At 37.9% G+C, this 18,328-nt stretch overlaps 1 protein-coding gene across 1 annotated transcript; it reads left to right on the plus strand.

Moving 5' to 3' along the window:
• The first annotated feature begins 17,140 nt into the window (after positions 1–17,140).
• LOC130465465 (uncharacterized) lies at positions 17,141–18,328 on the plus strand. Its single transcript, XM_056834234.1, has one exon. The coding sequence runs from the start codon at positions 17,141–17,143 to the stop codon at positions 18,326–18,328; it is 1,188 nt and encodes a 395-aa protein (XP_056690212.1).

The raw sequence follows: 18,328 nt of genomic DNA on the forward strand, positions 1-18,328 counted from the left end.
TTATGTAATAATTTATTAAAATAATTAATTTAAATACTAGCTAATTAATTTGGTTAATTAATTAATTACTAAGAATATAATAAATGGATAATAAAACATCATAATGTCGATAAATTTCATTTTACATAGTCACAGCTAACCATCAATAAATGAGTTTACCAAACATCTTTATAAGTCAAACAACCAACTGAAAAGCCAATGCCAACAGCCAGTCAAACCAGCTAAGTAAAACAACCGACAGGACAACCACCAACAGTCAATTGCCAAACACCCCCATAATCCTTACAAAATATACTTATACCTTAAAATTAGGAAATTTTGGTATTTACTACCTTTAAAATACACCACTTTTGTATTTACTACCTTATGAAATTTTTATTTTAAATTACTACCTTAAACTTCCAGATTTTTTTATTTACTACCACTTTACAGTTTTTTCATTTTAAAATTAAGATATCTCTTTCGTTTCTTAATCGTTTAAAGTGATTCGAAGTTCATTATTTTCCTTTTTCTATAGGGATTTCATTGAGAATGTCATTTCAAAAAAATTCGTTTGATAATTCATAAATATTTTAAAATTTTAAAAATAATATTTAATTTGTTTAAACTTTTACGAAATGTTAAAAGGTAAGATCCCTATGGAATCCTTACATATAAATGAGAAGAATGGGCTTTGAATCACTTAAAATGATTAAGAAACGAAAGAGATATCTCAATTTTAAAATGGGAAAATTGTAAAATGGTAGTGAATACAAAAAAAATGGAACTTAAAGGTAGTAATTTAAAATAAAATTTTCATAAGGTAGTAAATACAAAATTGGTGTATTTTTAAGGTAGTAAATACCAAAAAATCCTTAAAATTAGTACAAAATCAAAGCACAATGGTAGATTGGGAATTTTTTTCTGGCCTTGTCTCGCCAGAAAATCCTTGACTTTCACTTATTTACAATAATGAAAACAATTATGGCCATTAACAGGTGTAGGGGGGTTTTTCGTACTTTTCTTTCTTGTATTTCCCCTACGAGGCTTTGTATGTTTTTGGATTTCGAAGGAGTCGCCACCAAACAATTTTTAGGGTCCCGTTTGGAAAGACCAAAATTGACTCTTTAGTGGATAAGGCATTGAATCTTAGAAACGGATGGGTGAGATCCGGGCAAGGGAACGAAGTGCTTATTCCGCGAGCTTTAAAAATTGTATTCAAGCACATGACAAGAAGCATTTTCGAATAACCCTAGTCATGACACTACGTGGGTTTGAACTTTGAGTTTAGAACATAGAATTTCTACTTGTATCGTGACCACTTCGCTTTAAAGTTAATTTGAAGGAACCTAAGGCAGGTTTATCCAAGAACTATCTTTGTTAAGCGTGATGTAACTTTGCATTTTGTTGGATTTAGCATGTGAGGTGATGAAAGCAATAAACAAGTAAAGCAACATCACAATAAGTAAATGAATTATTGAAAGTGCGTACAAAACCACATCACCTTAAAAAAAAGGTGAGTAAAGAGTGCGGAGTTGAAATAACAAGAATAAAGGTGCAACATTGAAATGCGATATTGAAAGGTGCGATATTGAAATTAGTTGGAATGAATTATCATTGTCTCATTTTGATCCTCGTACTAAGCAATATGAATTAGAAGTTCAGAAGATAATTCATTTACAAAGTTTAGCAAATCAGTTGCCAGAGGCTTTTAATGACCCAAAGAGAGTGACTAAGTCACATATACTAGTTGTAAATGCTCCAATTAAGATTGATGTCCCAGAAAAATGATGTTGCTAATGAATCTAAGGCACGCCAGAAGCGTGGAAGAATAATTGGTTCCAAAGATAAAAATCCTCGGAAAAAGAAAGGAGCAATGGTTGATGATGGTCAAATTGAGGATACAATCAATTTTAAAGGATCTCCATAAGAGACTTTAGACATGATAGAAGAAGAAATTCAGGTATCTAATAATGAAGAAAGTTCAACAAATTATATCATGTCTGGAATTACATGGAACCGAAATCAAATCGACGTCGATGATGTTTTTATATGCAATGTATAATTAGATGTTATGGATGGCGATGAGGATCATGAACCAAAGTCTATTGAAGAATGTAGACAAAAAGGTGATTGGCCAAAGTGGAAGGAAGCACTTGAATCAGAATTAAAATCTCTTGCAAAAAGAGAAGTAGTTGGACCTGTAGTCCGTACACCTAAAGATGTAAAGCCAGTTGGACATAAATGGGTCTTTGTGCGAAAGAAAAATGAAAATGGTGATATTTAAAGATATAAAGCAAGATTAGTTGCACAAGGATTCTCACAAAGACCTGGTATTGATTATGAGGAGACATATTCTCTTGTGGTGGATGCAATAACTTTTAGATATATAATCAGTCTGACAATAAGAGAGGGACTTGACTTACTCTTAATGAATGTAGTCACAACTTATTTCTATGGCCCACTGGATAATGATATCTATATGAAACTCCCAGAAGGATTTAAGTTGCTAGAAGCAACAAAATCAAGTTCTCGAGAACATTTCTCTATCAAATTGAATAGATCTCTTTATGGATTGAAACAATTAACCAGGGTGTATGTGGTATAATCGCCTTAGTGAGTACTTGTTGAAGGAAGGCTATAAGAATGATCCTATTAGCCCATGTATTTTTATAAAGAGAATTGGACCAGGATTTGTTATTATTGTAGTGTACGTTGATGATCTAAACATTGTTGGAACTCCTGAAGAGATTTCCATAACAGTAGAATGTTTAAAGAAAGAATTTGAAATGAAAGATCTTGGAAAGAAAAAAAATTTCTTAGGGTTACAAATTAAGCACCTAAAGAATGGAATCCTTGTGAATCAAACAACATATACAGAAAAGGTGCTAAAAAGATTCTCTATGAATCAGGCACATCCATTGAGTAGCCCTATGGTTGTACGATCACTTGATGTGGATAAGGACCCTTTCCGTCCTCGGGAAAATTATGAAGAAATTCTTGGTCCAGACGTACCATACTTAAGTGCAATTGGGGCATTGATGTATCTTGCTAGTCATACAAGACCTGACATATCATTTTCTGTGAATTTGTTAGCAAGGTTTAGCTCATGCCCAACCCGGAGGCATTGGAATGGGATTAAACATGTACTTCGTTATCTACAAGGTACGAAAGATATGGGTTTGTTCTTTCCTAATTTATCAAAAGAAGGTTTATTTGGTTTTGCAGATGCAAGGTATTTATCTGATCCTCATAATGGCCGATCACAAACTGGATATATATTCACATGTGGAGGTACTGTCATTTCTTGGCGTTCTATGAAGCAAACTATTGCAGCTACTTCCTCTAACCATTCTGAGATTTTAGCAATTCACGAGGCCAGTCATGAATGTGTATGGCTAAGGTCTGTGATTCAACATATAAGAGAAGATTAGTGGTTTATCTTCCGGGAAAGAGGCACCAACAATTTTATATGAGGATAATGCAACATGTATTGCACAGCTCAAGGAAGGATACATCGAAGGTGATAGAACAAAGCACATTTCACCAAAATTCTTTTTCACTCATGAACTTCAGAAGAATGGCGATATAAATGTCTTGCAGATTCGTTCAAGTGAAAATTTGGCAGATTTGTTTACTAAGCGCTTCCTACTGCTACATTTAAAAAGATAGTTCACCTCATTGGATTGCGTCATCTCAAAGATCTTCAGTGATTTTGTCATTAGGGGGAGTAAATGCGCGTTGCACTCTTTTTCCCTTAACCATGGTTTTTCCCATTGGATTTTCCTGGTAAGGTTTTTAATGAGGCAACATTTCATGCGCATTATAAGGCATTGTATTGTTTTGGATAATGGACATCCAAGGGGAGTGTTATAAAATATATATTAGGGGGGATGCCCATTATACCCTTAACCCTATATAATACTATGTATGTGTATGTATTATGTTATAAAATATATATTAGGGTGGATGCGCATTATACCCTTATCCCTATATAATACTATGTATGTACATTGTGTACATATTATGATGCAGGATAGCAAATCCTACTAAGATAGAACAGAGGTAGAAGAAGTAAAATAGACTTTGAAAGAGAAGAGAGATTAAGAATCTAGAAGAAAAGAGAGGGTTCAGAATAAGGGAGAGAGAGAGAGAGAGAGAGAGAGAGAGAGAGAGAGAGAGATTGTGTTTCTATTCATGAATGAATCATCCTCTCAGATATTACAAGTATTTATACAGTTCACAACAACAGAAAGAGAAAACAACATAATACAGAATAACAGAATTCTGTTATTCTGATGCTAACAACTTTTGGCTCCAAAAGTCTGTTTTACAATTTGGTATTTATTCCTACCTTTATCATGCTTTCCCCCTTAAAAGACTTATCCCAAGTCTTTAAGGAATAACAAAGGAAGGATAAGACTTTTCAAAGTCTTCAGCACTTTCCCAAGTAGCCTCACTGTCTGAGTACCCTTCCCACTGCACCAAGTACTGCACTTGAGACTTATTCTGGAACTTAACTACTTTTCTCTCCAAAATAGCTGCTGGTTGTAAAACAACCGTAACATGTTGACCCTGAAACCAATCTGGTATATGTGCAGCAACTGGCAGAATGCCATGAAACTTTTTCAACTGGGATACATGAAAAACGTCATGTGTTTGAGCAGTGCTAGGGAGCTTCAACTTATAAGCAACCTTGCCAATTATAGCCAACACTTGAAAGGGACCATAATCTTTCTGAGCAAGTTTATTATTGCTGCGTCTTTGTACCCAAGCTTGTCTATAGGCTTGTAATTTTAGCCATACCCAATCACCAACAAGAAGAGATCTTTCTGACCTGTGTTGGTCAGCTTGTGTCTTCATTCTGTTTTGAGCTTTAAGCAACTGAATCTTAATCTCCTTGATCATAGCTTCCCTTCTTTGTAAACTTCTATCCACAGCAGCCATAGTAGATTCACCAGCCAAATAAGGAAGGTGTAACGGAGGTGGTTGATTATACACCACTTCATAGGGTGTGAGCTGAGTTGAAGAGTGAAAATGAGTGTTGTACCACCACTCGGCTAAAGGGAGCCACAAACACCCACCCTTAGGCTGATTACCGGACATGCATCTCAAGTAACACTCCAAACATCTATTCACTACTTCTGTTTGTCCATCTGTCTCAGGATGGTAAGAAGAAGATAATAAAAATTCTGTACCATGTAAAGAGAACAGTCCTTTCCAGAAGTTTCTAAGGAAGATTGTATCTCTGTCACTAACAATACTTCTTGGCCACCCATGTAGCTTGAAAATTTTATCTAGATAAGCTTGAGAAACTTGGATTGCTGTAAAAGGATGAGCTAATGGAACAAAATGAGCGTATTTACTAATCTGTCCACCACTACAAAAATAACTTCATTTCCCATAAACTTAGGTAAGCCTGTGATAAAGTCCATTGAAATTTCTACCCAGACCTCCTCTGGTACTGGAAGTGGCTGTAACAAACCAGGATAAGCAGATGAATCATATTTAGCAGCTTGACAAGTTACACAATCTCTGACAAACTGTCTAACAGTCTTAGTCATCCCTTTCCAATAAAACACACTCTTTACTCTCTTGAGGGTTAAATCTATCCCAGCATGTCCTCCCTCGGGTGAAGAGTGATTTCAATGTACTAATTGCAGCCTTAAAATCCATGTCATTACCCACCACAATCTTGCCATGCCTTCTTAATAACCCAGCGTTGAAAGAGAAAGAAGGATGACTATGTTGTTGTTGAAGTTGCTGGACTACTTGTTGGAAAACTACATCATCTTGGTAACTATTCTTAATCTGTTCTTCTAAGTTAGAAGAAACAATAGAAATTTCCATACACAAAATATCAGATCCTTGCACCCTTGAAAGTGCATCTGCTACAACATTCTCTTGCCTACTCCTATATTGTATTTCATAATCAAAACCAATAAGTTTTGAAAGCCAGAACTGCTGAAAAGGTGTTGAAATCTTCTGTTGCAAAAGCCATTTCAAGCTTTTTTGATCAGTCTTGATGATAAAACGACTGCCCATCAAGTATTGTTCCCACTTTTGAACAACAAATACTATAGGTCTATAGCTAAGAGCTGTTAGGTTATGATACATATGACAAAACATAAATCATGCGGAAAACCTTAATGCCAGGAAACATATTATTTACACATAATCATTTAGCATAATTTAGGAGCATACACTTTGTAGCGTGCCCTCCCTAGCTGCGCCCGAACCGAACAAGAACAAGCCTTAGGACTCCAAATGTCGTCCCTCCGTAGATAGTCCACAGTACGTCCGGATCCGCCTCAAGTTAGACCAACTAGAATCGCCCTTAAGGTTACTAGGAATTTCGGCTATTGTGTTTGCAAGTGTATGGCTGATTTTTCTTTCAAAAACTTACCCTTTGAATACTTCAATTGTATCTATAAATTATGACCCTAGGCACTTATTTATAGAGGTATGGAAAAGGAATTATAATCCTATTAGGATAATAATTAGTTTAATTAGAATCCTGCTAGGACTCTATTAAATAATCATTATCTAATAGTTTTAGGATTTAATCATATTTCGAATCCCGATTGCTTTAGGATTCCCGCACAAGCATTTCACGAGCACCGTACACCCGCGTAAGCCTTGCGGCCCACGCTAGGCGCACAGCGCTCGGCCCACTGCTGCTGTGCTCTCGCGCGCGCGCCCCAGGCCTTGGCTGGGCCTGGCCTTGCGCTGGGCCTGGTCGAGGCTTGGCGTGCGATGGTGCGTGTGGCTCGCTGGTCGATGGCCTGGCTTCGTGCTGGGCCTTCGTCTAGTGGGCCTCGTCCGATGCTAATTCGTACGATACGCTTCCGATTAAATTCCCGATTCCGGAATTCATTTCCGATACGAACAATATTAAATATTTCCGATTCCGGAATTAATTTCCGTTTCGAACAAATATTTAATATTTCCGTTTCCGAAATTATTTTCCGATTCCGATATATTTCCGATTCTGACAATATTTCCGTTTCCGGCAATATTTCCGATTCCGGCAATATTTCCATTTCCGATAATATTTTCCGATACGTACCATGTTTCCTTTTCCGGCAACATCTACGACTTGGATAATATTTATATTTCCGATACGATCCATATTTCCGTTTCCGGCAATATCATCGTTTTCGGAGTATTCACTTGCTTGTGACGATCTCAGCTCCCACTGAAACCAAGATCTGTCGATTTCGAATATCCATAGATAAAGTATTTAATGCCATTAAATACTTGATCCGTTTACGTACTATTTGTGTGACCCTACGGGTTCAGTCAAGAGTACGTTGTGGATTAATATCATTAATTCCACTTGAACTGAAGCGGCCTCTAGCTAGGCATTTAGCTCACTTGATCTCACTGAATTATTAACTTGTTAATTAATACTGAACCGCATTTATTAGACTTAACATTGAATGCATACTTGGACCAAGGGCATTATTTCCTTCAGTCTCCCACCTAAGGACAAGTGTGCATTTCCTAATTTCCTTTGTCGCTCGATGCTTGCTCTTGAACATAAGGTAAGAGTTGTCATCCTTATTATGTCCAGAGGTGTTTCTCGGTTTCAGAGTTCAACTGATCAAATAAACAGATAATCATAGCCTATGATTCATCCGAGCACGGCCATGCATTTCACAGTTTCTAGCTCTCCGAGTGGCCTTGTACAACTTTTAAGCATCTCATCCCGATTTATGGGAGGACAGTCCCAATCTTGCGATCTTGAGATTAGACTTCGTTTGATAGGTGATTACCTGAGCGTTGCCTTTATAGCCTCCTTTTACGGTGCGACGGTTGGTCAACGTCAAAGCAACCAGTTCTCAAACAAGTAATCTCAAATCACTCAGGTATTGAGGATTTAGTGTCTAATAATTTTAATGAAATTTACTTATGACAGATTTTCATCTCTTACAGTAAGGTTTCATAGGTCTGTCCGATACTAGTCTTCCCAAAGTAAGTATCTATTCAAATGATTTAGGACATTGCCATGTCCACATAGTTCAAGAAACAGAACTACTAGTTATCTTGCATTCTAGTCGTCTAACGTTTTCTATGCGTCCAATTTTATAGAAAACTCCGACCAGGGACCATTTTCAACCTTTGACATTCAAGTTCACTTGATAGACATTTCTTAGTCACAGGACTGGTCCTGACAGTCTATCTTGAATATATCGTCAAATTGAAGGGACTCATCATTTAATAAACCACAAATTAAATGGAAAAATGAATTCTATTCATTTATTGTGAATGATTAACCAATAATGTTTTACAAAGATTTAAACTCTAAAACTTTAAAACATTAAATAAGGACATCAAAGCCATTCTCCAATATGCTTGATTCCCATGGCTACAGTGTGCGAGTTGTGCTTCGCCTGCGGCAGAGGTTTAGTCAATGGATCTGATATGTTGTCATCAGTTCCAATCTTGCTTATCTCGACTTCTTTTCTTTCAACGAACTCTCGTAGAAGGTGAAATCTACGAAGTACATGCTTGACTCTTTGGTGGTGTCTAGGCTCCTTTGCCTGTGCAATAGCTCCGTTATTATCACAATACAGGCTATTGGTCCTTTAATGGAGGGGACTACACCTAGTTCACCTATGAACTTCCTTAGCCATATAGCTTCCTTTGCTGCTTCATGTGCAGCAATGTACTCTGCTTCAGTTGTAGAATCCGCAATGGTGCTTTACTTAGCACTTTTCCAGCTTACTGCACCTCCGTTGAGGCAGAAGACAAACCCAGACTGTGATCTGAAATCATCTTTGTCGGTTTGGAAACTTGCGTCCGTATAGCCTTTAACAATTAATTCATCATCTCCACCATAGACCAGGAAGTCATCTTTGTGCCTTTTCAGGTACTTCAGAATATTCTTGGCAGCAGTCCAATGTGCCTCTCCTGGGTCTGACTGGTATCTGCTCGTAGCACTGAGTGCGTACGCAACATCCGAGCGTGTACATATCATAGCATACATTATTAAACCAATCAATGATGCATATGGAATCCCATTCATTCGTTTATGCTCATCAAGTGTTTTTGGGCACTGAGTCTTGCTTAGAGTCATTCCATGAGACATGGGTAGGTAGCCTCGCTTGGAGTCTGCCATCTTGAACCTATCAAGCACCTTATTGATATAAGTGCTTTGACTAAGTCCAATCATCTTTTTAGATCTATCTCTGTAAATCTTGATGCCCAATATGTACTGTGCTTCTCCTAGATCCTTCGTCGAAAAACATTTCCCAAGCCAAATCTTGACAGAGTTCAACATAGGAATGTCATTTCCGATAAGTAATATGTCGTCAACATATAATACTAGAAAAGCAATTTTTCTCCCACTGACCTTCTTGTATACACAAGATTCGTCTGCGTTCTTGATGAAACCAAAGTCACTGACTGCTTCATCAAAACGTATATTCCAACTCCTTGATGCCTGCTTCAATCCGTTGATTGATTTCTTTAGCTTGCATACCTTTTTAGCATTCTTTGGATCCTCAAAACCTTCAGGCTGTGTCATGAACACAGTTTCTGTTAAAACGCCGTTTAAGAAAGCGGTTTTGACATCCATCTGCCATATTTCGTAATCGTAATATGCAGCGATTGCTAACATTATCCGAATAGACTTTAGCATTGCAACTGGTGAAAAGGTTTCATCGTAATCCACACCGTGGACTTGCCTGTAACATTTTGCAACCAATCTAGCTTTGAAAACTTCAAGTTTCCCATCCTTGTCCTTTTCCAGTTTGAAAACCCATTTGCTTCCAATGGCTTGGTAGCCATCTGGCAAATCGACCAATCCCATACTTGGTTTTCAGACATGGAGTCTAATTCAGATTGCATGGCTTCTTGCCATTGCTTGGAGCTAGGGCTCGTCATAGCTTGTTTGTAAGTCGCAGGTTCATCACTTTCAAGTAATAGAACGTCATAGCTCTCGTTCGTCAAAATACCTAAGTACCTTTCCGGTTGAGATCTATATCTTTGCGATCTACGCGGGGTAACATTTCTAGATTGACCATGATTCTCACCAGATTCTTCTAAAGATCTATGAGTTTCATCCTGAATGTCATCTTGAGCATTCTCTAGAGTTTGTTGTTCGACTCGAAGTTCTTCGAGGTCTACTTTCTCCCACTTGTCATTTTGGAAATGTGATCTTTCTCCAAAAAGACACCATCTCGAGCAACAAACACCTTGTTCTCAGATTTATTGTAGAAGTAATACCCCTTTGTTTCCTTTGGATAGCCCACAAGGATACATTTGTCAGATTTTGGATGAAGTTTGTCTGAAATTAATCGTTTGACGTATACTTCACATCCCCAAATCTTAATAAAAGACACATTTGGAGGCTTTCCAAACCATAACTCATATGGAGTCTTTTCGACAGCTTTAGACGGAGCTCTATTTATAGTGAGTGCAGCTGTATTTAGTGCATGTCCCCAAAATTCTATTGGAAGTTCGGCCTGACCCATCATTGACCTGACCATGTCTAGCAAGGTTCTGTTCCTCCGTTCCGACACACCGTTCCATTGTGGTGTTCCAGGAGGAGTCAATTCTGATAGAATTCCACATTCTTTCAGATGGTCATCAAATTCATAGCTCAAATATTCACCGCCTCTATCAGACCGTAGTGCCTTAATCTTCTTGCCTAAATGATTCTCTACTTCACTCTGAAATTCCTTGAATTTGTCAAAGGATTCAGACTTATGCTTCATTAGGTAGACATAACCATATCTACTGAAGTCATCAGTGAAAGTGATAAAGTAGCTGAAACCACCTCTAGCATTTGTACTCATTGGTCCACATACATCTGTATGGATTAAACCCAATAGTTCAGTTGCTCTTTCTCCAACTTTAGAGAAAGGTTGCTTTGTCATTTTGCCAAGTAAACATGATTCGCATTTACCATAATCCTCTAAGTTAAATGGTTCTAGAATTCCTTCCTTTTGAAGTCTTTCTAAGCGTTTCAAGTTAATATGGCCTAATCGACAATGCCACAGATAGGTGAGATCTGAATCATCCTTTTTGGCCTTTTTGGTATTTATGTTATAAACTTGTTTGTCGTGATCTAATAAATAAAGTCCATTGACTAATCTAGCAGATCCATAAAACATCTCTTTAAAATAAAACGAACAACTATTGTCTTTTATTAAAAAGGAAAATCCCTTAGCATCTAAGCAAGAAACTGAAATGATGTTTTTAGTAAGACTTGGAACATGGAAACACTCTTCCAGTTCCAAAACTAGCCCAGAGGGCAACGACAAATAATAAGTTCCTACACCTAATGCAGCAATCCGTGCTCCATTTCCCACTCGTAGGTCGACTTCACCCTTGCTTAACTTTCTACTTCTTCTTAGTCCCTGTGGATTGGAACATAAGTGTGAGCCACAACCTGTATCTAATACCCAAGAAGTTGAATTAGCAAGTATACAGTCTATAACGAAAATACCTGAAGATGGAACGACTGTTCCGTTCTTCTGATCTTCCTTTATATTCAAGCAATCTCTCTTCCAATGCCCCTTCTTCTTGTAGTCGAAGCATTCGGATTCAGAAGTGGGTTGACTGACCTTCCTCTTTTCAGATTTGGCGCCAGCTGGTTGCTTAGTCTGGCTGGCTTTGTTGCCACCTTTCTTAGCATTCCTCTTCTTTCCAGATTTCTTGAACTTGCCCCCACACACCAAATATCCCATATTTCACTAAGGAAAATAATATAAATAACCTTAGATTTATAGCCTTAGTCATATAATAATATAGATGTATAATATATGATAGTATAAAATTATAACCTTAGTTATATAATAACACCTTTTATTTTGTGGAATACTTTTATAACACTAGCTTCTAATATTATCTAAGATAATGGTAAGCCTAGCACCTCATTCATGTTCCTTTCTAAAAAAAAAAAACCAGAGAGAGTTCTTATCTTCATGTAAAACAAACTCCATACTTATCACCTCTCGTAACCTATTAGTCTAGGATTTGCTACTAACAAAAAGATAAACATCATCATCCCTAAATTTACGCTAGTAATCGTAACCGTATTCTGAACAGCCTTATCATCCTCCTTCCATATAAATAATAGTACAAAACCCTAATACAACATTTTTTTCAAAACCCTCGTACACTCACAAAACACCACCAGGAGCCGTGCATAAGAAACCGCAGGAAAACCTCGAGCGCCGAATTGAAGTGGATTTCTACCTACTTTCGGTTACACCGAAACACCATTAAACATCACCGGATTCTACCGTAAGGACTACCGTCTTCAAGCCCTCGCCTTCCTCTTTACACCCGGTCTGTTAGCACTAGGAGCCGAGCTTGAACAAAGGTAATGTGTCGTCTCAAACAGAGTATAGTTTTCCTTATTATTCGACCTTGTCATTCCCGTATAATCGGATTTCAAAAATAAAAGGAACCTTACTTCATTTAGCCTTGATTATTTGATTGGAATATCACGTGGACTTCCAAGAGCTACTACATCATTGCCCTCAATTCCTTATTTCCTCCATTAATAATATAAAAGAGGAATGTGAAGTAAATGCACCATCTTTCTTGTTTTATTTGACCCATACACTTAAACGATAATATAAATGGTAACCATGCTAAGTTGACATACTAATAGAGCTTAGTTTTGGAGAATCTTTAAACCTCTATACTCGTATTATATATATATACATAGAGTTCTTATAGGTGTAGCTACACCCAGATCGTATATATATTGACGTCAATTATGTCATGCTTGTATGTAGAGTGCGTAGAGCGTGAGGATACGTACTGGTGTTTACGTGTGCTGTTGGTGATACTAAGCTTGTTAAGGTAAGTTACTATGTTCACTACCTTAACCCTATGAAAATATTATTTTAACGTGACTATGTGTAATATGTATATGTGGGTTATATGACTTTTGCAAATTCATTAAGATCAGTAATGTCATAATAGACTCTTTCTTCTTATGTAATTGATTTCCATGTTCAAAATGCTTTTGGGTATATATATACACTACCAGTAGCTATTTTATCAAGTTCATGTGCATGACCCGTGTGTTTGATCATTAAACTTAGTCACAAGGCAGGTCATGTAGTTTAGCGTAAGGTTATTACTTTGTCTTGGACAATTTATGGTGAGTTTATGGTTTTATCAACCTGACATGCATAATCAGAATAAAGTGGTACTCATGAATTTGGATTGTTGCAATTAGAAGTGTACGTAATAGTTTGTCAATTTCTGGAAATGTGCAAGAGTATGTGATTTTGATATCCATTAATTACTTTGTGTATGTGACCACGCCAGTGCTACGTATAGAACAACATTTACGTAAAGATAAACATATTCTTAGTTGGTAAGACATCTTAGGCAGGATCCCCTAAGGTGATGAACACATTGGTGGTATGACACATCGTGTCTCAATATTTTAGTCGGAGCTAACTAGCACGACCTAGGCTTATTCTACTCCTTTGAGTTAAAAACACTCACTGGGGGGTGTGCACACTTAAGGACTAAGACCTATTTTGGTGGTTACACCCATTAGGGTGGTAGTCTCGAACTACATTTATGGTGGAATTATCTTGTTCTCTTACCTCTGAGTAATTAATTAACTATTAAATTATGGGTTGTGTGCGTGTGCTTGCTATGTGCTATTTGTGCGTGAAATGTTTTAAAATAAAATGTTTTCCAAAGTAAGGGAAAAGGTTTTCAAAAATGTTTTACAGGGTGAAGTAGTACTTACTCAATTTCCACTGATTTGTGGTTTCCCTTTTGTACATGTTTTTTTCAATTTACAGGTATGCGTGGCACGTCATGAGCGACCATTTCACAACAACTAGTATCAAGTTATTAATAACGTAGATCACCTAGAGACAAACAGTTGGTTTTATTTAATTCAGTTTGTAACGATATTTTGGGTAGTTGGTTTAAGTTATTTAATTATGGCAATGTTGGTTCATTTATAAAGGTTGGATTATTGTTGGAAAATATAGCCTTACATTTGGGTTGTAGCCTAAATGTGGCGGTAATGCCCTTAATTTATTAATTTATGCTTCCACTATAAGACCTAAACAGGTATGGAAATTGGGGGTGTTACAAATTGGTACGCAGAGCAATAGGTTTTAGGACTAAATTGGTTAATGTTAAATAAATATTAGGATCTTCAAATGAATTAATTAGGAATTAAAACTTGGAAAATCCGTTAGTGAGGTTGAGCGAAGTTTATCATGCTTTTATGTGCTACTTATTTTTGTATTTTATTATGTGTTTACATGTTAAGTATTTTGTGTTGTAGATGAGTCTTACCTACTTGCCTAATTACGAGAACATACCAGAGGAGTTTGATGCTTGGGTACAAGGAGAAGATGTATGGGTGAAATGCATAGAAGATTTATATGGTGTTACACTCGTTAAACATGAAGTTTATGAAGGAATTAAAATAGAGCCTATGCCCCCTCCTGCATCTACACGAAACCAAGAAGAGGACCTAGAAATAAAAGAGATGCCACTACCGGATCTGTCTAGTGTAACTGGATGTTTTTGTCCTTTCTGTTCGGGAGAAAAGATTGACGTAGTGTTGAGCGACAACAAGGAAGTTGAAGGAAATAATGCCCTTGGTCCAAGTATGCATTCAATGTTAAAGTCTAATAAATGCGGTTCAGTATTAATTAACAAGTTAATAATTCAGTGAGATCAAGTGAGCTGAATGCCTAGCTAGAGGCCGCTTCAGTTCAAGTGGAATTAATGATATTAATCCACAGCTTACTCTTGACTGAACCCGTAGGGTCACACAAATAGTACGTAAACGGATCAAGTATTTAATGGCATTAAATACTCCATCTATGGATATTCGGAATCGACGGATCTTGGTTTCAGTGGGAGCTGAGATCGTCACAGGCAAGAAATGAATACTCCGGAAACGATGATATTGCCGGAAACGGAAATATGGATCGTATCGGAAATATAAATATTATCCAAGTCGTAGATGTTGCCGGAAACGGAAACATGGTACGTATCGGAAAATATTATTGGAAATGGAAATATTGCCGGAATCGGAAATATTGCCGGAAACGGAAATATTGTCAGAATCGGAAATATTATCGGAATCGGAAAATATTCCGGAAACGGAAATATTAAATATTTGTTCGAAACGGAAATTGATTCCGGAATCGGAAATATTAAATATTGTTCGTATCGGAAATGAATTCCGGAATCGGGAATTTAATCGGAAGCGTATCGTACGAATTAGCATCGGACGAGGCCCGCTAGACGAAGGCCCATCACGAAGCCAGGCCATCGCCCAGCGAGCCAACACGCACCATCGCGTGCCAAGCCTCGACCAGGCCCAGCGCAAGGCCAGGCCCAGCCAAGGCCTGGGGCGCGCGCGCGAGAGCACAGCAGCAGTGGGCCGAGCGCTGTGCGCCTAGCGTGGGCCGCAAGGCTTGCGCGGGTGTACGGTGCTCGTGCAATGCTTGTGCGGGAATCCTAAAGCAATCGGGATTCGAAATATGATTAAATCCTAAAACTATTAGATAATGATTATTTAATTAGAGTCCTAGTAGGGTTATAATTAAATAAATTAGTATCTTAATAGGATTCCAAATCCTTTTCCATAACTCTATAAATAGGTGCCTAGGGTCACATATTTAAAAAGAGTTTTCAAGTATTCAAAGTGAGTTTTGAGAGAAAAATTCAGTCACACATTTGCCTAAAAGTGCCGAAAATAATAGTACCTTAAGGGCGATTCTAGTTGGTCAATCTTAAGGCGGATCCGGACGTGTTGTGGACTATCTACGGAGGGACGACACTTGGAGTCCTAAAAACTTGTTCTTGTTCGGTTCGGGCGCAGCTAGGGAAGGCACGCAACAAAGAGTATGCATCTAAACTATGCTAAATGATTATGTGTAAATAATATGTATTCCTGGCTTAATGGTTGTTTCCGCATGATTTATGAATTGTCATATGTATCATAACCTAACAGAAGTCCTCAGCAAATGCCCTCTTTTTGGGGGAGAAATTAAGGGAATTTTCAATTAGGAGATGTTTTGATTTATGTTAGGGAACCATGAACCAAATTATAGTTTAGAATGTCAAACTCATGCTTACTTTGAAATAAAATTTCATATGATGGTTGTTACTGGTGATAAATTTGGATACATCTGTATGATTTTTTTTTTTAATTTTAATTTTGATTTATAATTGATTATTATATGTTTAGAATTCCAATAATGGGATAAAGGGGGTAAGTAATTAGTTGTTATTTTTTTCTTTTGTGGTAGATGGAGGACCACCCAATGTACCCCTACAACCTAAGGATGGGACAACATGAGGATATACCTCCCTATGTAGAAAGAGTAAAGGAACGTTGTGAAGAATGGGGAGATCTCCTAGGAGACCTGAACAACTATGACACACACCCTAGGATAATAGACGTCCTACTCAAAACCATACCACGTTATGAGCCTTGGATCCCAATTATGGAAATGTATGATGATGTTCTCACAGAAGAAGGGGAGATTCACCCAACCAAATACAGATATGAGGGTCAATGGTTCCTTACCATTGAGTATGTCTCGACGAGGTTGATGGAGGCTTGGTCAAAATGGGAACCTGAAAATGAGATGGGGGAAGTAATCGATGCCGAACCACCCACGTTAGAGAATGAAGGAATGGGAGGTGAGAGGGATGAAGTGGAAGATGATATGCGAGTGGACCTCCCAATAGAAGAAAACCCAATAGAAGAAGACCCTGAAGAAGAAGACCCTGAAGAAGAAGATCCCGAAGAAGAGTTTGATGAGTGAGATTTTGAAAAGACTTAGTAGTGGGGCCATGTGGCCACTCATGGAATAGAAGTAGTCATAGGAATAGTTTATTTAGACCAAGGGTACATTTTCATCTATTAGTTTTTTTACTTGTTTAGTTAAGTTTGCTTTCGTTATTGTACAGATCCTATTGGGATATTTGATGTCAATTGATTACATTATTGAAATATTAAAGAGAATTGTTACCCGTTCTATGTGTTGGGTATTGTTATGAATTATATGAGGTGGAAATCTTTGTAAATTCTGTCTGGTGAAATTGTTGTGATTAAATTGTCTGAATGTACACGTAAACTAGAAGAGAGTAGTAATTAATTGAGGAATACATCAATCCTTTGGTGCAGATAACCATGTCAGGAAGGAACAATCGTCCTCCCATTAATGCTGAATTGGCTGAACGGCTTCAGCAACTCACAGAACTGACCCAAACCTTAGGAGCGGCTTTGTTGAACAACAACAACAACAACAACAACAATGGAAACAACAATCCTGACTATGCTAAGAAAGTCGCCAGTAGAAACCCACCTTACTTCCAAGGTGAAGAGGACCCTAGTATCCTAGAAAACTGGATCTGTGAATTTGATAAACTATTTGAGGCTATAGGGTGCCCTGAGGAAGAGAGAATCCCTTCTGCAACCTATTATCTTAAGGGAGAAGCTGATATTTGGTGGTCCACCTCCCGAGCTGACCTAGTTGTTGAACCTGGATTTAACTGGGAGGCCTTTAAGGATGCTATGAGGGATAGGTTTTACCCTGAACATGTGAAAATGCAAAAATTCGATGAGTTTGCTGACCTTAGGCAGAGAAACATGTCTGTCCAAGAGTATCATTCTAAGTTCCTAGAGCTAGCCAGGTTTGCACCTACTATGGTCCCTGATGAGAGAGCTAAGGCCAACAAATTCATTCGAGGTTTGAACTTTGACACCCAGAAGGTTGTGATTGTTTTGGGATGCCGAACCTTGCAAGAAGCTTATGTTAGCGCAGCGAGTCACTACAGAGTTGAGAAACTGGAGGAGGAAATCAAGTCTAGGGGTAAGAGAAAGGAAGGAGATTCGAGGAACATCAATCAGAGTGGGGGAAATTCTGGAGGCTATGGGGATAAGAGGCCTAGGTACAACAATGGTAATCAAGGTCCGGGTGGAGGATACCATGGAAATAACAACAATTATCGAGGAAACAATGGAGGGAAACCCCAAAACCAAGGGCAGAACCAGAAGTATGGGAATGGGAACGGAAAAAGGAATGAGAGATACTACTATTGCAAACAGTGTAGGAAGGACCACCCAGGGGTTGATTGTAAGGGGAATGCTGTGCAGTGCTTTGGTTGCAAGAAGATGGGACATCGTGAGTTTGAGTGCTATGCTAAGAAAAATGGGGGTCAACAACAACAAGGGAGGCAGAACAATTTCAGGAATAACAACAATCAAGGTAACCCTTCAGGGAGCCAATCTGCTCAAAATGGCCCTAACAAGACCTTGTCTACCCCGAATAGCAGCAATGGGAATGTGAATGGTGGCAACAAGGGGAGGATATTGTGA

This window comes from Spinacia oleracea, chromosome 1, assembly GCF_020520425.1.
Source record: "Spinacia oleracea cultivar Varoflay chromosome 1, BTI_SOV_V1, whole genome shotgun sequence".
Taxonomy (NCBI): Eukaryota; Viridiplantae; Streptophyta; class Magnoliopsida; order Caryophyllales; family Amaranthaceae; genus Spinacia; species Spinacia oleracea.

Bases quoted from the DNA above. Each gene is read 5' to 3' on its own strand.
- LOC130465465 (XM_056834234.1), top strand. From the start codon at position 17,141: ATGTCAGGAAGGAACAATCGTCCTCCCATTAATGCTGAATTGGCTGAA.